Raw genomic sequence first — 24,268 nt, forward strand, 5'->3', positions numbered from 1 at the left:
ATCACTTGGCATCAGGGAAATACAAATCAAAACCTCAATAAGATACCACCTCACACCAGTCAGAATGGCTAAAATGAACAAGTCAGGCAACGGCAGATGTTGGCGAGGATGCAGAGAAAGGGGAACCCTCCCACACTGTTGGTGGGAATGCAAGCTGGTGCAGCCTCTCTGGAAAACAGTACGGAGGTTCCTCAAAAAGTTGAAAATAGAGCTACCCTACAACCCAGCAATTGCACTACTGGGTATTTACCCCAAAGATACAAATGTAGTGTTCTGAAGGGGCACATGCACCCCAATGTTTACAGCAGCAATGTCCACAATAGCCAAACTATGGAAAGAGCCTAGATGTCCATCAATAGATGAATGGATAAAGAAGATGTGGGGTGTGTGTGTGTGTGTGTGTGTGTGTGTGTGTGTGTGTGTAATGGAATATTATGCAGCCATCAAAAAATGAAATCTTGCCATTGGGTATTATGCTAAGCGAAATAAGTCAATCAGAGAAAGACAAGTATCATATGCTCTCACTGATATGAGGAATTCTTAATCTCAGGAAACAAACTGAGGGTTGCTGGAGTGGTGGGGGGTGGGAGGGATGGGGTGGCTGTGTGATGGATATTGGGGAGGGTATGTACTATGGTGAGTGCTGTGAATTGTGTAAGACTGTTGAATCACAGACTTGTACCCCTGAAACAAATAATATATTATATTGTTAATAAAAAAAACCTGGTAGGATTAGACAAAGTAAGAGTTTCTCATTAATTTCTTTTGGTTTAGATGTAATTTATATCTGCAGGGGAAAAAAGTGAATAAAAGTTATTGCATACGGATGCTTGTATTCTACAACTCTTGATGGGGGCAGTAGAAAGAGGTGAGATTGGAAAATGTACATTAACCAGTATGTAAATTCCAGGTTTTCTGAGTTTTATTGATTTTCAAAAGTTATTTTCAGGAATGACATTGATGTTACTATCCTATCTAGTTTGTAGGGACATTGTAAAGCTATTGAAGAATTCTATAAAATTCTTAGGAAAACTGCTATAAAATATAAAGGTTATTTATATTTCTGTGTCCCTAAAATACTTTGTTCTTACCTTAATTACTGTACCCACCATACTGCATTCTTATCACTTCTCCACTCTCTCTATCTCTATCAGAAGGTGGGTTTCTCCAAGACAGGGACGTCGTCTTCATCATGGTATCCACAGTAACCTGGACAGTGCCTGAAATATAATAAATGTTTAGTAAATGCTTATTAAAAAAAAACAAAAGGATTCATCTTTCTGATCCCAGTTTCCTTATTTCTGAAATAAGAAGACAGTAATACTCTCCTAGATCCCTTGTCAGGAGTATCATGACATATGCTCAAATACTGTTTATTGGAGCTATAAGCCACAGACATAAAAGGTGTTATTGTGATGATTACTAAGGGAGTAACTATTTTACCTGACATAAATTTTTTATTCTGGCTAAAATCTTTTTTAAAGATCTAATACATTTCAGGAAAGAGATGTAGGGTATTTTAGGTAATATGTGGTAGTAATCTCCATCCTTGGGCTCTAAAGTTGAAGGAAAAGAAGTACCTACACCAGAGATGAGGACAATCTTTCACTAGGTGGCTCTCTATTCCGTGAGTGGGTGGCGCGTTGGTGCAGTAAGGGATGACAGGGGGCATTGTACAGCTGCAATCCCCATGCTTCACACCACATCACAGTAGGCTGTGGCAACAGGAGGCGCAGGGCATAGTTCAAGTTCTGTTTCGTTAATGATAATCTATTCTTCGGATTTATTTCAGAGTAGCCTGTACTTTCGTTTCCTCCAAACGTATACGTGATGTTCCAAATAGACATTGGTCTAGTCTTGTAATAGGTGTGGTCTCAGGGAAGGATCTTGAAAAGTGCCTCTTTACCTAGCATGGAAACAGCCTAGTGAGGGCTGCATTCCGGGGGTGGGTTATAAGTTATACATCCTAAAGTACTTGGGTACTGTTACGTAATGGACGTCACAATACAAATTGAAAATGTAATTTGTAAAATGTCAAACAAGTCCTTTAGACCGTGAGAATGACCATTTCTCCAGCTACTTCTCACACTCCATAGTATTATTGACCCCATTCTTTATTTCTGGTTTTTAGCCCCAAACCTGACACGAAATATACCTAATACTTTCAAAAAGATTTGTTCTAAGAATGAAAACCCTTTTCCTAGGTGCCTTTCATAGGTAGTTCGCGCCAGTATCTAGGTTCTTGTCGCTACTGTTTCACACAACGTTTTCCTCTCAGACCCCAAAGATACAGAGTGACAAGTTCTAAAACACTGTGGACCCATCAGAGAAGTCTGCAGAGGGAGGAATTCAGAGGTCGGCCTTTAACAATCAAGTGGGACCCCCACTGGGGGGTGCCTCTGAGACGGATGGCAGTCGTGGGCGTCTCACCACGTCCCTGGCTCTAAATGCTGGAAAACCACACTTGTCAAGACTCCTAAGATGTGTTCCCACACTCACTCTGGCTGCCTCCCCGCAGCAGGAGGTGGCTCGGTCGCCGCCAAGGGCGTGTGTGGGCGGCAGTTGGGGGATTTCGGTAAGGGGTCGACCCGCCAGGAAAAGTCTGAGGTCCCTGCCCGGCAGGAGAGGAATCTGGGTCGTCGTGTGCCGTTCTCCTCCCTCAGGGACCCCGTCCTGGCGGGATCCCGCCTCTCCGAGCCCGAGGCAGTCCTGGGGAAACCCCTCGCCAGCCTCACAGCTTCGCACCGCCACCTCGCCCGGCCGCCTCGCCCTCCACGCTCCAGTCCGCAGCTCGCCAGCCTTCAGGCCCGGCGTCTTCCTCGCAGGCCCGGCCCTCTCCACGCCCCGCACTGAGAGGAAACTGGAGGTGGTTCCCGCCCGCAGGCGGGTGGAAAAGGCCACGGTGAATGCCTCGGGGTCCCCCCATTGTTGCGGGAAGGGGAAAGGGAAGAGGAAATGAACTTCACCGCCCAGGAGATCACTCGGATTCCCAACCTGGGGGAGACTTTTAGACGGAAAGGAAGCCAAGGGGGAACCCTGGGCACTTTCCCGGGAATCCATTCGCCAAGGGAGGGTCCCCCAGTCCGCACACATTGGTTACTATGACAATACAACCACAGCCTCCAGTTGCCATGGCAGCTGCTTATCCAATCCGATTGGTTTCCTTTCTCTTCCTCTCTGGGCTCCACCCCATCCCCTTCAACAGTCTCCAGGCGTGCAGGAGGAGGGGCCCCAGAAAGGGGGAGGGGGTCCTTAGCGTCACTCTCTGGGGCTCGAGGGAAGACTAGCGTTGAGGGACTGGCGGGCGGAACTGTAGGAGGAAGGGGCAGTGTTTCCGGTAGGGAAGAGTGGAGGAGTGGAAAAAGGAAGAGAGAAATCGGGTGGAGTGGAAAGACGGGGGAAGACTTTGAGTGTAACTCCTGGTTGATTTGGGCTCGATGTTCCCGGTGAAGCTGGGGTTGCCCCCTCGCGCGGGAGCGGGGTGGATTGGCCGGAAGCCGCCAAACGCCTCCAGCAGGGCGCTCAGCAGCCGCAGAGGCGCCTCACAGCTAGCCGATCCCAAGAGGGAGCGCTACAGAAAGGCAGAAGTCACCCGAAGGGACGGGCGCCACTGAGATCTCGCGAGAGGGACCCCCACTTCCTTCCTCTGCTTCTCCCTCCTCTTTCCCCCCGCCCCTTCCCTTCTCCCTCCCCCTCCCCCCTCCCGGGTCGGAGTGTCCCTGCGCCCCACGGGCCAGAGCAGCCGCGAGAGCAGCTTTCCCCGCTCCCTCCCCCTCGCCTCACTCACCCCCACCCCCCCGCCGAGCGAGGAGGAGCCGGAGGAGAGGAAGATGGCGGCGGCCGCCAGCACCCGCGGGGCCGCGGGGCCGCTTCGAGGAGCCTGAGACCCACAGAGGCTTCGCGGGAAGACGCGGCGGCGGAGGATGAGCCTGCAGAGCGCGCAGTATCTCCGGTGAGTGCAGAGGTAGCCCCTGTACGTGGGGGGAGGTGGTCGAGGGTTGGGGTACGGAGCAACAGACACAGAGGTGGTGTGTCGGGGTGGCGGGGGAGTTGCTGTGTCCTCTCCTTTCCCGGCGGGGAGGCGGGGGCTGCGAGGGGATCCGCGGGAGGGGGCGGGGCGGGCACACTCTTCGATTGCCTAGCCCCCGCGGGCCGGGCTGAGTTCCAGCTAGCCAGCTAGTCCTGGTGCCGGGAAGGAGGTTAGGGAAGCGTGAGAATGTGTGTGTGTGTGCGCGCGCCCCCGGGGTCGCAGGCTCGGGGGCGGGGGGCGGCGGCGGCGGCGGCGGCGGCGACCCCGAGTGGAGGTGGGTGTGGAGTCTGATCCCGGTGGTGGGGGTAACGTTGTGTGGTGTGGGATTGGTTGGGGCAGTGCATGGGGAGAGGACGAGGTGGAAGTCTGCACACCTGGGGGAGGGGGGCGAGGACGGAGGAATAGAGGAGAGGGAGACCGCTGGGAACCCGAGTTTGTTCTTTATTCTCGGGTTGAAAGTGCTCAGGAAAAATGACATCTGTAGTTAGTTGGCGGGGTGGGGGTGGGAGCATAAAGAGGGGGGAATGGATGAGGAAGTGAGGAAAGAGGGAGGTACTATGGACGGTGTTGGGTTCCCCAGAAGAAACTGAGTTAGAATTAGTGTAGTCGGAAGATACCATTCTGAGAGTCGTGTGCATTCATTAAGAGTGGTGTAAGGAGCTTGTATGTCGGTGGTAGAGTGACGCATGGATACAGAGCTCTCTGTGCGAGTATGTGATGTGTGTCTGGGGTGGTGTAAAGGGAGCGACTGATAAACATTTTAGGAAGGGTAAGATAGATACTTTGGATCCAAGTATGTGATGGTGAGAGCATATTGAATGGAAAGACACCAGCGATTGTGCAGCCAGGAACGTTCCATGGAAGCAGATTAAGAGCTTGGAGGTAGAGGTAAAAGAGGGTCGAAATCTTGATGGCAGAGAAATTTAAGGTTGTTAGAGCCTGAGATTAATTGGAGAGTTGCTATTTTTTAGAAAAGGGGAAGGAGGACCTTAAAAGGGATCCTTTTTGTCTTTCAGGAGCAGAACTAAGGCAGGCTTATGGGAAGATCTTTTAAAAAAATGGTTTCATACCTTGTAGAGGAGGGGATTGGATGGGGCAGAAGTCTGAAATGAGCAGAAAAATCACTTTAGCTGTTTAGTGAAGTGAAAGTATTGATGTGTGATTGGCTTTATGCATATTACAAGAGAAGGTAGGTAGTAAATGATATAGGAGAGTGAGTGGCTATTCTACTTATGAAAGTAGTAATAGTTTCATTAGGCCGAGTGTGGAAAGGAGAGAGTAGTGATGAGATCTTTGAATTATGGTTGAATGCCCGAGTTTAACAGTGACAGGATCCACACAACGTGTGTGCTCAATGACTATAGGGTAGTTGGAATGTTATCTATCACAGTCCTTTTTCTCCATTATTATCCTTTTATTGTTTAACATATCAGATGAACTTAATAAAACTGTGGGAAAGATCTATGGTAGATGTTGTAGAGGGAGCTTATGGGACTCATTAGGCTAGTACTTAATTTTAAGGAATTTGCAGTTTAGTTTATTAGGCAAGTAAATTAATAATAGCACAGAGTAAAGTATGACAGGTATCAAAAAGATGCCAAGTGTATTAAGAGTCTAAAGGCAGAATATTACCTGAGCAGTTGGGGGAAATCAGGAAAAGCTTCCTTTGTTCATTTGCTCATTCATACACTCATGATTCATCAGTCATTTTGTTGATCACCTATATGGGAGGTATTGTCCCAACTGCTGAGAATAGAAAAGAACTCCACCCTCTAATTACAGAGTTTACAGATTGTTAGGGTGCAGGGAGAAAATGGCACTTAAAATGAACCTTTAGGGATAAGCAAAATTCTGACAGGTGTGGATTGAGAATGGGGAATCCAATGGAAGGAAACTGAGCAGAGATATGAAGATAGGAAGGATAGGGGCCAGGGAAGATGTCTAGTCTAGTTAAACAAGAATATAGGGTGATGCAGCTGGAAAAACTTATATAGATTTTTTTATAGATGAAGTTCGACCTCTTCCTTTTACAGATGAAGAAAGTATAGCACAAAGAAGTAAAAATTGTTGAGGACCATATAGCTGGTATGTGGAAGCTCGGTAGGTCTTCTAACTCCGTATCAGCCATACCGTGTGACATGTCTGGGTTCATCCATTCTTTCCACAAATATGTATTGAGAGCTAAGTATATACCAGTTACTCTTGTAGGTGTTGAGGATACAATGGTGAACAAAAGAGTAAACATAGGAAGACATATTCTGGTAGAATTATGCAATCAATAAACATATGAACAGATAAGTTTGTCAGATGGTGACCATTAGGAGGAAAAGGCAAGGTATGGATATCTTGTTTTATACAGACAGGGTGATCAAGGAAAGCCTATTAGGTAAGGTGCCCATATTTGAGAGGGTCTTAAATCATGATCTGTAGTTTATAGTTAAAATGGATGAACAGTGGAGAATCTGAGGTGCTTTGTTTAGAAGAGCATTCACATGTTCATTGATAGGTATTAGGGAGGTGAATCTGTGTAATGCAGTAATGGGCAGTTAGGACCAGAAATAAGGTGGTGTAATAGAAAGGTATAAAAAGCAGACTGGGAGAGTGGTGATAATTTTAATGGGAAGATTGGTTGGCTTTGAGAGGCTTCTGTGTTAATGTGTTTTATATTTTGCAAAATCAGCGTAATAGGGAAGACTTATCCTTAGGTTGTGGAATCACGGGTAGACCACTTGAGATGATTTGAGCTCTTTGAAGAAGGGAGAAAAGATTAACAATGAAAACCATGTTTAAATAACTTATATTTTCCAGCTGAAGTTGAGTAAGCAAAATTGAACAGACATAGGACCTGGAGTCCCTTAAGGATTCCTGGGAGCCAGTCTTTTCTCAGTCTTGCACATCTATTCTAAGTAAATAAAGCGAGTCTTAGGGCTAATAGTAGTCCGGGACTTAGAGGGTAAGGGGTAATAAAGACTTGCACCAACCCAGATTTCCCTTTTCCTTCAGATAATCATTCTATTTAAAGTCCGCTGTCAGGAGGCTAGAGAATGTCTTCAGGGAAGCATCATGTTCACTTTTCTTTGTAGGAAACCGAACATTTGATTTTTAGACAACTTGGGAAGGATGCTAGGTATTGCTGAACACCTATACCCCTTGGGGTTTGGGGTATAGCAATTATTCTTTGTGACCTTGACTTTGAGGAAAGTTTTGTTGCCTACCTTTCTCAATGGTATAAGACCATGACTGGGCAATTTTTAAACTGCATAGCTACAGATCTTTTTGTGTAGATGAAAATTAGCATTGTGTCAGCTGAATTAATTTGTTAGAGTAAATGAGCTGGGGTGTCTGGCATTGAAATGGTGGGGTGGTGGCAAACCAGGGAGTAAGATGGCAGTTTCAGAAGAGTGAGGTGTGAGGTTATGAAGTAAAAAGCATCAGTAAGATGAATATAGAAGGAATTCAAAATCAAGTGGACTGAATTACTCTTGAGTTGTAGAAATAGAGCAGAGATGAAAGGAAAGAAAACCTATCTTCTGCTTGGGAAAGAAGGTGATGTTCTAGGCAAGACAGGATGATGGACTTTTTTTTTTTTTTTGAGAAGTGTCTTTTTAGTTTTTTTGAGAAGTGTCATATTTTTAAATAGATTGACAAGACTCCTATCCAAATGAATAAATTGAGAATACTTTGCTACATTTTATAAACATAAGAAATGGTCTTAAATATGAGGGTCCTAGACTGAATATCGTTGGAAATTTATTACTCAAATTGAAGAAAATTTCAGTGTTTTCTCTTTCAGTTTATGACAAAATGGAAAGATCTTAAAGACTTTGACACCTCGAGTAGAAGAAAAGGGTATATTGGATATCGTTCATTTAATAAGGGGTGGGAGAAGGGTAAGGATAATCCATGTATGAAATAGAAGGTGATGTATATCATGCTTTATTTTTTATTTATATCTTAGGGGCGCCTGGGTGGCTCAGTCGTTAAGCGGCTGCCTTCGGCTCAGGTCATGATCCCAGGGTCCTGGGATCAAGCCCTGCATGGGGCTCCCTGCTCGGCGGGGGGCCTGCTTCTCCCTCTCCCCCTGCTTGTGTTCCCTCTCTCTGTCAAATAAATAGACAAAATCAATAAAAAAAAAAAAACAGTATTTTAGGGAATAGAAATATGGGAATTAACATATGAAAGTTGGAAAAGCAAGCGTGGAGAAAGTATTGAAGTACCATATAGGGAAGACATAATCAAAGTTGTTTGAAAAGTTGAGAAAATAGAATAATCATAGCCTATACAGTCAAATAGGTCAAATCCTGTTACAAAAGGTGGCACAGGTGCCACTGAATGACATCTGCTGCTGTCGTGGGAGGCAGCAGTTGGTGCTCTGTACTCCTTCCAACTTTTCTCCTCTTCTTCCTTCCCTACTCTTGTCTTTTTGCTTTAATTGCATTCTGTGCTATAGGTTTTTCAGGGAGATCCACTTTAAGTTGATCCCTGGTATTAGACCCCTTACAAGAAACATCTACAAATTGTTTTGTTAGAATTTTTTTTTTTTTTGCATGATACTTCTATTAACAAAGAGGCTGCATTCCAGTGGCACACTTCTTTGTCAGAAATTTTGTTGCCAGAGGTAGAAATAATGTAACAGCTACAGGATGGTTTTCTGAGACAGCAGAAAAATGATTATCATTTATATATTAATTAAAATATCCAGTAACTTGTTAAGATAAAATGTGTCACTGTAAATCTTGGGATACAGGGAGATAAAAGGTGGAGATGAGGCTGAATAAAGTAGCAAACAGAGCCTTTTATCCTAGCCTGAGGAGAGGAACAGGGAAGTTAGTGGGAGCGGTTTGGTAGGAATACGTATACTAAATAGGTTCTGGAAGATTCTGGTAATTCTGGGCTGGGCATTCACTGTCTCTAGAAGCTTCAAGAAATTCTATAGCATAATATGAAATCGTATTAAAAAAAGAAATCCGCGCGCGCGCACACACACACACACACACACACACACACGAATCCTATAGTACATGCTGATTCTAATTCACATGGTTAAGAAGTCCTTCCCCTGGTCCCTGCGCAGGATTTAAAATAAAATAGCTTTGGTCCCAGAAAATAAGCCATACATGGCAAAATTGTTGGGGAAAAAAATTACTCTCTCTTGAGGCTTATAACTCTGTTTTTTTGTTATAATGGTTTTAATAGCATTTTACCTGCTTGAATATTGACTGGCTAAATTATTTTGGCAGTTAATTTCTGCTTCCCTTGTGGTTTCAGTTGGATTCAAAATGTATACTTCCTGTCCTAGACTATGTTTCATTGCTTTCTAACAGCCGCTATGTTCTACCTTTGTGGTAGATGAAACAACTTCTGAGCTTTTGTTTTGTTTTTTTAAGGTGCTCTAGTAAGATCTGGACTCACTAGTGTAACAAGTTTCTCAAGGCAATTTTGGGGTAGAGGGTGGTTCCGACTTTAAAAGGGCTAGTTTGTTTTATAGTGGATTAATATTGTTTGCAGCCTCTAACTACATCCCTAATCCTGTCTAGCCTTTCAGATTTTTAGTTTTAGTGGCATGAATGAATGCCTGAAAGTTTAGGTGGGTTCATTTACTTGATTGATCTTGTTCAGAGAATAAATTATTAAGCACATGTCTTTTGGATAGTGGATTGGTCATCTGTATGTGGGTATTTTGGCAGGTGGTCATCACATGTCATTTAAATTTTATAATCAAGCTGTATTTTAATTTAGTTGTTGAATTGTTGTGGATGGACTTATTAGTGGTCTAGGAGATTGTAACTAAGAATAGGGCTAATCAGCAGTTAGAGGGATGGAGTTTTGGCAACCATGTCACAAGGTAAGTGAGAACTTGTAACCAGTTCCTTTCTCCTTAACATGTAAGTGGAGCTTCTTAGGATAGTAGTTTTCACTGCTTTAGACCCAATTTTTAGTCAGTAGGAAGAGTAGATGTTTAAGAAATTGTTCAAGAAAACTTTAGGAGTCTCAAGTAGACTAGGTAGCAATTTTGTTTGAGTTTTTTTTCTTCTTTGCTTCATTTAGAGCAGGGTTTCTTAACCATGGAACTTACTGACATTTTGGGTCAGACAGTTCTTTGTTGTGGGGAGCAGTCCTGTTAATCATAGGATGTTTAGTAGCATCCTTGGCTTCTACCCACTAAATGACAGTATCATTCACCTCCATTTTTGACAACCAGAAATATTTCCACACATTGCCAAATGTTCCTTATGAGTGCATATCCACTCTCAGTTGAGAACCACTGATTTAGAAAATATAAATAGGAAGGTTATATCATACATGCACAGCATAAATTCTTTTTCTTATTTTCTCCTTCTTCAAGCTGTAGATTACTTCTTAGGCTTCTCTTAGCTATTTTCTCTTAGGTGTAATAGTTACCATGTTTTGACTTGGTGAAAACTTGTACATATTTTAAATGTATTTTTTAAAGTCTGTTTCATTTTATTGGCAGTTAATACTATGTGCAGAGCACAATTATAGGGGCTTTGCCTGTGGAAAACTCAAAGATACTGGAGAAAGACATTTAAGTAACTGTAAGAGCAGATGAACTAGAAAGTGCTATGATAGAGAAACAGAGGTACTATGTTAATATAGGGAGGAAGAACTTTCTTCGAACAGAGGTGGAGGTGGGGTGAAGAAGGTATCTTGGAGGAGGTGAGATTTAGTCTGGGTTTTGAAAGATGGTTGGGACTTTTAAAAGTGGTATTAGAAAAATTGACATCTCAGGCAGGAAGAACATCTCATAGCTCCTTTACTCCAAATAAATTTTTAAACATTTCATTTACTCTCTAATACATGACATTAGCATTCTAGCCAGGCCTTTCTAAGTTTTTCTTAGATAAGATAGGTTATGGGCTGAGAAGTAGAGATGTAGAAGTGGTGGTTTGAATACGTGGTGGCTGCTGTAGACAGCTGAAGGGGAAAGGCAGTTTGGTTAGAGTCCTGAAGGATCCCTTTTCCTGTGTGCTTGATCATAGACCATTTCTCCAGAACCTTATTTCAGTATTCTTTTGTCTCTCCTCTTTTAGTTTATTATTTTATTTATTTATTTATTTATTTTTAAAAGATTTTTTAAGTTATTTTTTGACAGAGAGCGAGAGAGGGAACACAAGCAGTGGGAGTGGGAGAGGGAGAAGCAGGCTTCCTGCCGAGCAGGGAGCCCAATGTAGGGCTCAATCCCAGGACCCTGGGATCATGACCTGAGCCGAAGGCAGATGCTTAAGGACTGAGCCACCCAGGCACCTTGTTTATTATTTTAGTCTATTTAAATATTCCCCCTAATAGTCTTTTGTGGACCACTCTCAGTTTTCTCTTAACATTCCTTTCCTGTTCCTGTTTTCCCTTTAGATTCTGTCCTTCCTTACCGAAATATCTTATGGCTAACAATTTCAAGTTTGCCCTATAGTTTGTTTTTACTTTTCTATACCATCTGCTTTTCCTTAATCCTTTATAATCCAGATATTTTTCCTTAGCACCTTATTGGAATTGGTATTTCCACAGGTGCCAAAGAACTGATGCCCAAATTCATCCACTGATTGTTTTTCTTTCTCACTTACACTGACACTTTTGTTTTCCTTTGTCTCTGTCTCTCTGCGTCCGTCTCATATGCATCCATTCATCCCTCCCACAAATAAACATTCAGTTTGGGCCAGGGTCTATATCCCACGTCCCTGGGGATAAAAAGAGGATCCATTGTCAAGCAGTTTTAACAGGCCCTACAAACAAGTACCTAATTACCACATAGTTCATAGATGCTATGGCTTATACACAGGGGCCTTAGGGGAGTTCTTGAAGTCTGTTGTTTTTAGCACTGAGATTCCATGATTCTGAATATCCTACCTTTTTATTTTGTTTTCCTGGTTTGCCTTGCCCCATCAGTGGCAAGAAGAAATGCATGCCCTATTCCTCTTTTTTCTCTTCTTTCAGTGGTTCTTTTCCTCAGATACCACATCCCTTCGCTGTCACCACATCGTTGTCGTTTAAAATCTGTTAAATGTTTACTTAGTACAAATCACTGTGTTAAGTCCTGGGGAGATACATGTATCAGATATCATGTCTCCATTCAGAGAGTTTATAAACTATTTAATGGAATAGGCATAAACATAAAATAATACATAACAAAGTACAGTTGAGTATAGTAGTTTAGAGTATGGTCCCTGGGGCAGAATTGCCTGGATTCAAATCACAGCTCTACCACTTACTGGCTATGTGACCTTGGACAAGCTCCTTAAGCTTTCTGTGCCACAGTTTCCAGATCTAAAAAGTGGTGATGATAATAATCTTTATCTCATGAGTTATAATGATCAAGCGAGTTAACTTGCAAAGTACTTGGTATGGTTCTGGCACATAGTAAGTACACTATGTAAGCTTTAGTTATAGATAGTGCCTGGAAATTAGCCTCTGGCATTGACTAATCTGGTAATTTTGCATAGCTACCTTCTGGACATTCCTAATTTTAGAAGTCTTTCTGTCATAGCAAAGTCAACACTCTTAAAGGTAAACTGGTTAATTCTCATTCTTCTCTTCTCACCCTATCCCTCACGTTTCCTCATTTTGCTCTTTGGTGCTGCCACTCCCCATCCTCCCATCCAGGTTTAAAGTCTTGGCAGTCATCTTTGAGTTCTCCCAGTGTCCTCAGACTATTCCACACCTAAACCACTTTTGGAAATGATGCCTTCCTGTTTCCTCTTCTTTTTCATGTCTGGCACTGTCAGCTTTATGGCCCTGCTGTTGAAATAGTCTACCTGATATCTTGCCTACAGCTCTTGCAAGTAGCAAGAAGAAAGTGTTGACTTTGGGTTTTTAAACATCGCCCACTAGTCTCTCTTTTTGAACTAACAACATCTCTGGGTCTTGATTTCTTTCTTGTTAAATGGAACATTGATCTCATAAAGTTGTCGGTGTTAAACAAAACAATAAAGATTTACGTATGTTTAGCAAATTTTGGTTCTCTTTCACACTGCACCCTGTCCCCTGCCAGTTGATCTTTTACATTGCTCCTGCATTAACATTCCTGCAAAGCATTTGTATGTCGATTTACCATGTTTAAACTCCTTAGTCTGGCATTCTGGGCCTTCCATAAAATGACCCTTATCTACTTCTGCCACATGATATCTTGTTATATTTTCATAAGAACTCACAGTGCCAGCCAGAGTAATTTACTCTTTGCCTTCTAAACATGATTTATCCATTCCTGCTTTAATCTCTCTTCCCAGGCCATTTTCCCTGTAGGAAGTACCGTCCTGCACTATCTTAAGCCTCACCTTCTCTGTGAAGACTTCTCTACTCTGGTGATTTCTGCATTCTTTGAACTTTGTAATATTTCCTTTCTCTTAGTCATTTGGTATGTATAATTTCTTAAATTTGTAATGATCTCTTTTATTATATAAGTGAATTATCTCTGCAGCTAGACTGAGCATGATAGAGACCATGTCTCAGCATTTTTAAAAATACAATGTACATAATGAGTGTTCAATAAAGTTTTTATGCTTTCTTGTTTTGTTTTTGCAAAAACATTTATGGAATACGTATGGATGATAGTGCTAGGCCCTGAGAATATAAGAATGAATGAACTGATTTTTGTTCCTTAGGATAGTGGTCTCCTGGGGGAGATGGATGTTACACAGGTATTTTCATATAATGTGGTAAATACTATGTTAAGTATTTTCAAGGATGCCAGAGTATACTGAGGGAAGTGGAACTTTGATTGCCAGGGGAGTTCAGAGAAAGCTTCCTGAGTTGAATCTCTGAGCTCAGTCTTAAAGGATGAGTAGGATTAATGAGGTGAAGAAAGAAGGGAAAATGTAGTAGGCAGAGGAACAAAATGAGTAAATAAACGCCTGGGGGCTGTGTGTTTGAGAACTCTAAAAAGTTTGTTATTAGAAATGTTTGAGAGTTTGGTTGATGTAAACACTGTGATCAGATCGGACTGTCAGTCAGGTTATGGTATAAGTTACATGAGATTGTTAATAGCCCTATCTCAAATCTCATTGTTAATCTTACGGGAGCAATTTATATTTGAATGGCTGATGTTTGTTGTACACATTCCTACTAGAATAGGGAGACACAAGAGAAAGATACTTATATAATGCCTACAGTCCTTCCTTTGAGATACATAAAGATTTTTTTTTTTAAGATTTTATTTATTTACTTGAGAGAGAGAGAATGGGAGATAGCACGAGAGGGAAGAGGGTCAGAGGGAGAAGCAGACTCCCTGCCAAGCAGGGAGCCCGATGTGGGACTCGATCCCGGGACTCCAGGATCATGACCTGAGCCGAAGGCAGTAGCTTAACCAACTGAGCCACCCAGGCGCCCGAGATACATAGATTTAAATTTCCTTTCCTTAGCTTTGAAAGTAACTTCATCTTAGCTAAAAATTAGTTATTTGGAACATTATTAAATTATTATGTTTAGATGAAAGTTGTAGTGAATACATGTAATTCTGAAAATAATTGGGTTGATAGGACTGATTTTCTAGAATCTTCACCTCTTGAGTCCAGATATGGAATAGAGGTGGAGGTGAGGGAAGAAAGGGGAGAAAAACAGAACCTTAAGTTAGTGAAGTCTCTTTGGATTCAACCTTTTTAAGTCTTTCATAAAGAAAACAGTACATTTGAGATCCTTTTCGATGATTAATATTTTGTTCTCAGAGTTCTTGATGGCATTTTTCTCTTGATGGCTTTTTGCTTTCTGTAACGTCAGTCTTAAGTGAGAAGCATGGTTCTAAAATCTATTATATTTAAGGAGCTGCTGTATTTAATGTGTTAATATTCTCAGTCTGTTTCCTAAAACTTCACAGGTTCACTGAACACATAAGTTGAGTACGTTTTCCTTCCTTCCTCTTCCCAAAAGCCTAGCATTTCAGTGCTGTTAGTTGGGTCACAGTGTATTAGAATGTGTTTTACTAATACTCTGTCTTAGGTAGGTCATGAATTATTATTTAGTTTTTGTCAGGTGAGATACTATGCAGTGATGAGATATTGGTAGAAAGATAATCAGAGTAAAATGCAATTAGAAGATGATATTCAAAGAAGAAATGAGTTAAAATGTATGCTTCTTTGAAAATTTTTTTATTGCTGGTTGGAAAAGATAAAACATAGTGTTAAAAGAACTATCACAGGACGAATTTGAATATAAAAAGGGCATCCACAAAATTTTGTGCATGTGCACGTATAGTTCATAAGATATTTTACAGTGAAATTTTTGTATTTTAATATCTAAGTCTGTAAAATACGTATTTCTTAAACTCTGCTTATTTTATTTTATTTTTTAAAGATTTTATTTATTTATTTGACAGAGACACAGCCAGAGAGAGAACACAAGCAGGGGGAGTGGGAGAGGGAGAAGCAGGCTTCCCGGGGAGCAGGGAGCCAGATGCGGGGCTCGATCCCAAGACCCTGGGATCATGACCTGAGCCGAAGGCAGACGCTTTACCACTGAGCCACCCAGGCGCCCCTAAACTCTGCTTATTTTAAATAATTAAGATAATAATATTTGTTTGCCTGAAATAATCGTTACTTTTGCTTTGTTTTGTTTTTTAATGGAAAAAGGTCAGAACATTTTAAGAAGCATAACTCAAATGTTAAGGCATGTTGGTCATAACTTGTGGTTTATAATAGGAAAGGAAAAGCAAATGTTAATTAATTGCTTTCTAATTTAAAAAATTTTATTGATTAGGTTGTTTGTAACTCATACTCAAGGATCTTTTTGGTATCCTGAGAAAGCAGGGTGGTGTTGAATGAGCAAAAGCCTTTAAATTAAGACTGGCCTAATTTGTGTTTAGATTGTCCTGAGTTCAGATCCCATCTCTGCTGCACATGGCAATGTAACCTTGAATCTCTCTAGTTTTACTTTTCTACTCTGTATTTTCCTTTCTATAAAATGAAAATGATAGAATTCTTAGAATTACATGAGAAAATGTGTATATAAAACAGCATAGTAAAGAGCCTAATTTATGCATTGTATTCATTTTCTGCATTTCTGAGTGTATCAATATTTAACTTATGAACTTGCTAAGGTAGTTTTTGAATTGGGTAGGAGTAAATTGTGTCTTACTGGCTATAGAGTAGTTGAGTGATCTTTACTGTGAAGTGGACTACTTTATTCCTCAAGGGTACTCTCTTAAATTTTATTAGTGCTTTGTACTTTTCAAAATACTTTTATATAATTGTCTTCTTAAGCCACTGTATACAATAACTTTGTATAGCTTGCTCAATTGACATATTAGAGAAGGAGAACAATAAATACTTAAAGTACCTAATTAGTGGCAGAGCTGGGATTGACTTTCGTCTGCTCCCTCTTTGTCCACTGCACATACTTGGGCAGTGCTCTTAAAAATGAAGTTTCTCTTTTGGTGTCTGCGTTTGCCATCGATGCTGTCAAATGGTATAATGTATGTAATTTAGATGGCTCACAATTAGTGGTTGCACATTCACATATTAAAAAGCATATTTCCTAAGCTACTTTAATTTTTAAAAATTTCAAATGGTAATGTAGATTTGATTCTTGCCACTTTTAGCATCCAGGAAAGTACTTGTTTGAAATGAACAAAACAAACCCCAGAAAATTTTAAGAATGATCCTGTGATCATGAAAGAGAGTGCAAATCATTGCTGGGACAACAGGCATAAATCTGGACTGTTCCAGGCACACAGGAATGTATGGTTATCCTACCATCCAGAGTTGTGTTGTCTTCCAGTTATTTTTTATATGTATGGTAACATACTCATGTACTCATATATTTGTGTGTATGCATATTGTTCAATAACCGGGATTGGACTATATCATTTGTTTTTGTGATCTGGCTTTTTTTCACTTAACATTTTATTAAAGACATGTTTGTAATTATATATCTACAGCATCATTGGAAACATAAGCATACTGCTCTGTTGTATGGGAATGCCATAGCTTTCTAAACTGATTTCCTAAAAGTGAAAATTTGTGTTATTTCCAGTACTTTATTATTTTAAAAAGTGCTATAATGAACATCGTCATATACACATACCCTTGTGTACGCTTATTTGAGTGACAGGGTGTGCACATTTAAAAATCATTTGTTAGGTGTAGTAGGCAGAATAGCACCCCGCCCCACCCTGACCCCCAGGATATGTCTACATCCTGATCCCTGGAGCCTGTGAATATGTTATGTTAACATGGCAAGGGGGAATTAAGGTTTCTAATCAGCTGAGTTTAAAATGAAGAGATTATCAGGGCTTATTTGGTGGGCCCAACGTAATCACAAGGATCCTCTAAGTATGGAAAAGGGAGATAGAAGGATTGACTGGAAAGAGCATTTTGCTGGAGTAAGATCACAGGCCAAGGAACGCAGGCAGCCTTGAGACCTAGGTAAAGCCAAAACCCTCACTTCTCCAGAAAGCAACACCATTGTGCTGACACCTTGATTTTAGCCTACTGGGACCCATTTAGGCTTCTGACTTTCAGACCTGTAAGATAATATTTTGTGTCATTTTAAGCCACTAAATTTGTGGTAATTTGTTACAGCAACAAAAGGGAACTAATAATACATAGTAGATCCTACCAGAAAGTTCATACTGTTTATTCCCGCCCTAACAGTGTTTAAAACTACCTGTTTTCTTGTATCCTCACCAGTACCGAGGGAGTACCCCTGTGAGGGGTATACTGTTGACTTCATTTTATAGAAAAGCAGAGAAGCAGAATAGTTAAGCCCCGTGTCATGCATAAAGTAGCTGAACCAGGCAGGATTCAGGCTCCAGAATGCTTTTCACCATACATCATATGGACTCTTCCTTTATAGTTTTATATTCTTATTTGCTTAGGATTTTAGGATTTTTAGATTGTATTTTTGTTTATATATTCGTTATTAGATAATATATTTCTGTAAAACATTTAATATGCATAAATATATATGTAGTATAGATGATCTGAACAAACTTTTCTCATCAATCTCAAGCTTCCTAATGCATTTATTTTTTGTAGAATAATAAGGGAGAGGGCAGGGTAATCTTGCCAGGAAACTTATTAAGGGAAAGAGAAGGGGGAGATTATTTTTCTTTTATATTTGTAATGAATTAACTTAGACTGCTTTGAACTCTCTTACTGACTAGTTGGCCTGCTGTTCTCTCTTAGCTGTTCTTCTTGCAGTTTCTGCCTTCAGTATTGCTACTTAAATACAGTATATTTCCCAGAACCTTTGGGAATATCGAGAACTAACTACTACGGGGAAAAACAGTTCTGACCCACCTGGGCTAATAGGACAAGTGGAGGATGACTTGCCAGTTTTATAATTTAAGTACAGAAGATTAAGATTGCCTTTTCCTTACTGCCTTGGTTGACTTATTACACCGAGGTGTTCAGGTATCAGCTTCTGACATTAAGGAATAGAATTTTACATGTATGAAATTCAAATCTTAGGTAATAAGTTGCTTCAGAAGGAAAATTCAGTGTGACTCTTTAAAAGTAACAAATTTTTAAAGCTTTCATACATGGCCTGACATCTTTTAATTTTCCATTTTCCTGCTTAAACACAGCTGATCCTGAGAAAGTAAGACTCAGGTTAACTCTAGAAAAAGGACAACCTTCCTCTACTTATCTCACAGTCTTAGCTTCTTTTCATGTGACTTCACATGAAAAAGTTGTCCTTGAAAAGTTCCTTCTTCCAGAAAAGTCTTTCTTTGAATCATCTTAGAATTTTGTCAGATAAATGACCAGATGTTCCTCTTTATTCTCAGTACTCTTTCATTGGTTACATTATTTTGTGTTTGTTCACCATTTTATTCCCATGTTAGCATTTGAGGGGAGGTCTTTCTCAATTATCTTAGTACAACTTGATTTTATTTATTTTTTAGATTTTATTTATTTCAGAGAGAGAGAGTAAGGGAGAGAGCGTGCGAGTGAGCACGAGCGGGGGGCGGGGCGAGAAGAGGGAGAAGCGGACTCCCTGCTAAGCAGGGAGCCAGACATGGGCCTCCATTCCAGAACCCTGGGATTAGGGCCTGAGCGGAAGGCAGACGCTTAACCGACTGAACCACCCAGGTGCCCCTATCTTGGTACAACTTTAGAGCAATACTGACAGTCGGTAAATGTTGACCAGTAATGTATGAGATCATATTTATTGCAGACATTTTTTTTTTTAAGATTTTATTTATTTGACAGAGAGAGACACAGCGAGAGAGGGAACACAAGCAGGGGGAGTGGGAGAGGGAGAAGTAGGCTTCCCGCTGACTAGGGAGCCCGATGCGGGGCTCGATCCTAGGACCCTGGGATCATGACCTGAGCCGAAGGCAGACGCTCAACAACTGAGCCACCCAGGTACCCCTATTGCAGATATTTTGAAATATATTAATTTCTCAGGATGGTTGACATATCTCAGTCTTCAAGAGATGGTAAAGTCTGAATAATTAGTATTATTCTCCATTGTGATGTAAACAAAACTAGGCACACTTGATTTAGGCAATGAAAAGAAGGAAAAACTGTGTCATTGTCTTTTTAAGAAATGCTAATGGGGGCACCTGGGTGGCTTAGTCGATTAAGTGTCCAACTCTTGCATTCGGCTCAGGTCATGTTCTCAGGGTGGTGAGATCAAGCCCTGTGTCTCGGGCTCCGTGCTCAGTGTGGAGTCTGCTTGAGATTTTCTGCTTTTCTCTCTCTCTCTCACTCTTTCTCTCCCTCTTCTTCTCCCTCTGCCCCTCCCCCCCACTTGTGTGTGTTCTCTCTCTCTCTCTCAAATAAATAAATTAAGAAAAAAAAATGCTAGTAGATTATATAGGCTTAAGGGTGGGAGAATTAGGGGAGTATATCAGTTATGTGAGCAAGAGAAACAACTGGCTTATTTATGTATGAAAGGGCTAGAGACTTAGGTTCAACAGCTCCTGTTACAAATTACCATAAAGTTGGTGACTTAAAACAACACAAATTATTATCTTACTGTTCTAGAGGTCAGAAGTTTGAAATGGGCCCCACTAAGCTAAAATTTAGGTGTCCTTCCTTCTGAAGGTTATAGGGGAGAATCCCTTTCCTTGCTTTTTCTAGCTTTTGAGGCTGCTCACATTCCTTGGTTTATGGCCATCTTCCAGCTTCAAAAAACTAGTAATCCTGTCATTGTGCCCTTCGCTTCCTTCATCACATCTCTTCTGACCCTCCTGCCTCTTCCTTCTTCTACTTGTAAGAATCCTTGTGGTTATACTGGCACACCCAGGTAATCCAGAATAATCTCTTCTCAGAATCCTTAATCACATCCATGGGCGCCTGGATGGCTTGGTCGTTAAGCGGCTGCTTTCAGCTCAGGTCATGATCCCACGGTTCTGGGATCGAGCCCCACATCGGGCTCCCTGCTCGGCGGGAAGCCTGCTTCTCCCTCTCCTCTCCCCCTGCTTGTGTCCCTCTCTCGCTCTGTGTCTCTGTCAAATAAATAAATAAAATCTTAAAAAAAAAATCCTTAATCACATCTGAGTTAATGTAAATCCCTTTTACAGTGTTAGGTAACATATTCACAGGTTGTGGGGATTAGGATATGAGATTTTGGGGAGGCTTTTATTCTGACTGGCACGACAGCTATATAGCCTGGAGTATACAACCTTAAAATTCAGCCTGTGAAGACACTCCTTTGTAGGACCTGATCTCTCCGTAATTTATATCCCTGACCCACACTTTACATGCAAGGACCACTGATATTGGAAATCGTATTTAGTTGCTCTTGCTGTCCAGGGTGGATTTGCTGCAGTACCTCTTCTCTCACTAGCTGTCATTTACATGTGGTGTTGGTGTACTCATTGATAAGTCTGATTCATCTATATGCACTCTAGCTGCAAGGGAGGCTGGTAAATCTGTAGTGGAAATTGCTTCTGCCTTACAAGTTGGGGGATTTCTTAAAAATAGGAGGGGAAATTAAGATGCTGGGCTTCAAAGAAGAATGCCAGCCAGAGAGAGCATGTAAGTACAGTGGAGAGTCATTGGTAATGGGATTCTATTCATTTGATAAATTGTGTATCAGAGATGCACAGATGAATAAGAGATATGTCTGTTTCAGTTCTGAGGGCAGCCAGAGGAGGAATGGAAAGCTATGTGCATGTGCCAGTACTCTAACATAAATCAGTGCTATTTCTGTCATACCTTACCTGATAGGAAGCCAACTCTGTTTTGTGAAAGCTTTTCATTTTCATTTCCATTTCATTCTCTCACCTGCTTATCAAAAATTGCTGTCAGCTGTACCTTTCTTTTGAATGGTGACGTGGAAGGTAGGCAGGTTTTGAGGCTTTCCTCTTTCATTCTAGTAGGTTATCAGTAACAGTGGTATTGATACATACCTGTGCTGTCCAGAATGGTAGCCATTAGGCATATGTAGCTGTTTAAATTTAATTTCATCTAAATGAAATTAAATTTAAAATGTCAGTCCTACTAACCACATGTCAAATGCGCCTGTGGCTAGTGGCTACTGAATTAGTCAGTCCAGGTCTGTCCCAGTGGTGTGGCATGTTTTTTGTATGAGGGTCAATCAAGAAAAATGAATTTTGCTGGGGGGGCGGGGCAGCAAAGCAAGGTTTATTGAGCAATTTCAAAGTGAGAGTACAAAGCTCCCAAGAAGGGAGGGGACCTGAAGGGGTTGCCCAGAATAAAATAAGCTCTTTTTTTAATACCCCTGGTAAGTTTTTCTTTTTCATATAAAGCTTTAGAATTCACAGCATCCATTCACATGTATTATATGTTTTACCAATAACTCACACTGCAAAATAAGCATAATTAACTCTAACTTTTCATATAGGAAATTGAAGCTCAGAGAGACCAGAGGGTCAAACAGCAAAGTTTGAAGGGGTTATATTCTTTTTTTATGTGTGTGTAATATTTAATTCTATTCAATGCAACATAAAGAGCCTAGGGGTACTAAGTACTATGTCAGATATTAGGATACTAAAAAGGCTAGATGGTCTGCCCTGGACTGGGCCTTGTCTGATTCTTGTTGCATTTTTCAGCTTGTGCTGCATAAGGGAGGGCAAATGGAACAATGGGGGGAAGGGGCCTCACACTCCTATGCATGGATCTAACTTTTCTCAGGGAGTCTTCCCCAGACTGATACCCAGTCAGTTTCACACTGTAACCCCACTAGATTATGTATGGATTTGCTTTTTGTCTCCTCCCACAACCCCTAATGCAAAATGTAAATTCCTTCATAGCAGGAACCTTGTGTACTTTCTTCACTGCTATATCCCAGCTGCTAGAATAGTGTCTAAAATATAGCAGGCCTGAAATATTAAGACATTATTGGTATAAAATGTTTTACAGCTACTTCTATTATTAAGCAAAGTGGTTGCTCTGGAGGGTTTTTCCCCTGCTAAAATCTTAATAGTTTTAGGAGTTAAAAGTCTTTTGTGATATTTCTCTTTCATATTGCTAAAATAATTGATCCTCTCATGAGTGGTTTATACCTGCATGGCCCTGTATAGTAACTACTAGCCACCTGTGGTTATTGAGCACTTGACATGTGACTGGTGTGACTGAGGAACTGTATTATATTTAAGGATTTTTTTTTTTAGAGAGGGAGGTGGGGTGGGGAGGGTCAGAGGTTGGGGTGGGGGGAGAGAGAGACTCTTAAGCAGACTCTACTCCCAGCAGGAGCCTAACACAGTGGCTCAGTCTCACGACCCTGAGATCATGACCTGAGCCAAAATCAAGAGTCATACACTTAACCAGTTGAGCCACCCAGGCACCTCTATAATTAAGGTGTTTTTTTTAATTAAGTTGTAAGAATTTATGCTTGATTGAGTTGTCAGACAATTTGTAAATTTGTTATGAAGGTATGGCCTTCAACAGTAAATTTTATGAAATCTAAATTCAGATCAAATATTTCTGATGAAAAATTAGCTACTTAATTGACAGGTGCTGTAATTGTGAAACATACACATTTGGACAACTTAGCATGAAAAAGAATTTGAAATCTTCAATAATATTTATATTGACTACATGTTGAAATGCTAATGTTTTAGATATGTTAGATTAAAAATACATTATTTTCTCTTTTCTTTTGTAAGTCAAAAGAAATAGGTTACATATGGTAAATATGTGACTCATATTAGATTTCTTCTATTGGCCAGTAGTAGTATAGACCATAAGGAGTTTCCATCAAAGGATTTTTACTGTTAAAAATTTTTTTGTGTACATATTTGTAGTCTTGAGGTTTTTATTTTATACTTTTAAAATATATAAATAATATCTTAGTTAACTACATTCATTCAACATATTTATTCAGGGAAGACTAGAAAATAAAGTACTCTTCCAGGCAGTTTTGGGGTTATAGTATGAATTACACTTCCAGAGATTAATTGAAGAAATAACATGTTAGGATGTAATATGTGCCATAATAGATATGAAGTGAAGGGTTGACGTCACAAAAATGTCTTAGAGGGTTTTATGAAGGGCATATCATCTCCCTAAAATAGGGAGAATTTTGTGGTGAACTGGAGAAGGATATTCCAGGCAGAGAAAATATAATTTTTTATATTAAAAAAAAAAAGACACAAGAAGAGTCAGAAGCATCTGAGCGTAGTTCATGAAGGGGAGGTTTAAGGAGGTAAGGTTGGAAGCTAAATTGGGGGATACTGACAAACAGGCTGCTTAGTTTGAATTTTATGGATAAAGGGAAATTAATGTTTTTGTAAATGGCAAGTTTCCATTCTTTTTTATGGCTGAGTAATATTCCATTGTGTGTATTATATATATATATACACACACACACACACACATACACCACTTCTTTCTCCATTCATCTATCAGTGGACACTTGGACTGTTTCTGTAATTTGGCTATTTTAAATCATGCTGCAGTAAACATAGAGGTGCATATATCTTTTTGATTAGTGTTTTAATATTCTTTGGGTAAATACCTAGTGGTGGAATTATTGGATCATGTGGTAATTCTATTTTTGAGGACCCTCCATACTGTTTTCCACAGTAGCTGCACCAGTTTGCATCCCCACCAACAGTTGCCTGAGAGTTCCTCTTCTCCACATCTTCATCAACACTTCTTGTTTCTTGTGTTTTTGATTTTAGCCATTCTGACAGGTGTGAGGTGATATTTCATTGTGGTTTTGATTTGCATTTCCCTGATGATTAGGTGTTTGATTCTTAATGACTTTGCAACCCTATATAAGTGGAAGCAGAGAGAAGTCTGGAAATTGATATGTTTAGGATTACTTGGTATCCTGTATTTGGGAACTTCATGCAAGTAAAGTCATGGAAACCATTTG

The 24,268-nt window shown here is 40.6% G+C and overlaps 2 protein-coding genes across 7 annotated transcripts in view; one reads left to right on the plus strand and one right to left on the minus strand.

Moving 5' to 3' along the window:
* NMNAT2 (nicotinamide nucleotide adenylyltransferase 2) overlaps window positions 1-4,019 on the minus strand; it is a 178,740-nt gene extending 174,721 nt beyond the window's left edge. Inside the window, exons 1-2 of one of the 2 annotated variants that reach the window (XM_028121493.2) lie at window positions 3,788-4,019; window positions 1,092-1,220 (exon numbers count right to left, since the gene is read on the minus strand). The gene's annotated coding sequence lies outside the window, so the exon portion shown is untranslated. Of the gene's footprint in view, window positions 1-1,091; window positions 1,221-2,499; window positions 2,561-3,787 lie in introns of those variants that run through there. The other variant, XM_028121495.2, reaches the window with a different exon arrangement.
* Window positions 3,719-24,268, plus strand: part of SMG7 (SMG7 nonsense mediated mRNA decay factor) — an 83,904-nt gene continuing 63,354 nt past the window's right edge. For 4 of the 5 annotated variants that reach the window (XM_028121488.2, XM_088016790.1, XM_088016791.1 and 1 more), the window contains exon 1: window positions 3,721-3,952. Coding sequence is in view for 1 of the 5 variants with exons in the window: in XM_088016788.1 (XP_087872914.1) it covers window positions 3,924-3,952 (29 nt within the window). In the remaining 4 variants the exon portion in view is untranslated. Of the gene's footprint in view, window positions 3,953-24,268 lie in introns of all 5 variants that reach the window. The other variant, XM_028121485.2, reaches the window with a different exon arrangement.

This window comes from Eumetopias jubatus, unplaced genomic scaffold (assembly GCF_037043125.1).
Source record: "Eumetopias jubatus isolate StellerSeaLion01/CBP00866 unplaced genomic scaffold, mEumJub1_p1.0 scaffold_12, whole genome shotgun sequence".
NCBI lineage: Eukaryota > Metazoa > Chordata > Mammalia > Carnivora > Otariidae > Eumetopias > Eumetopias jubatus.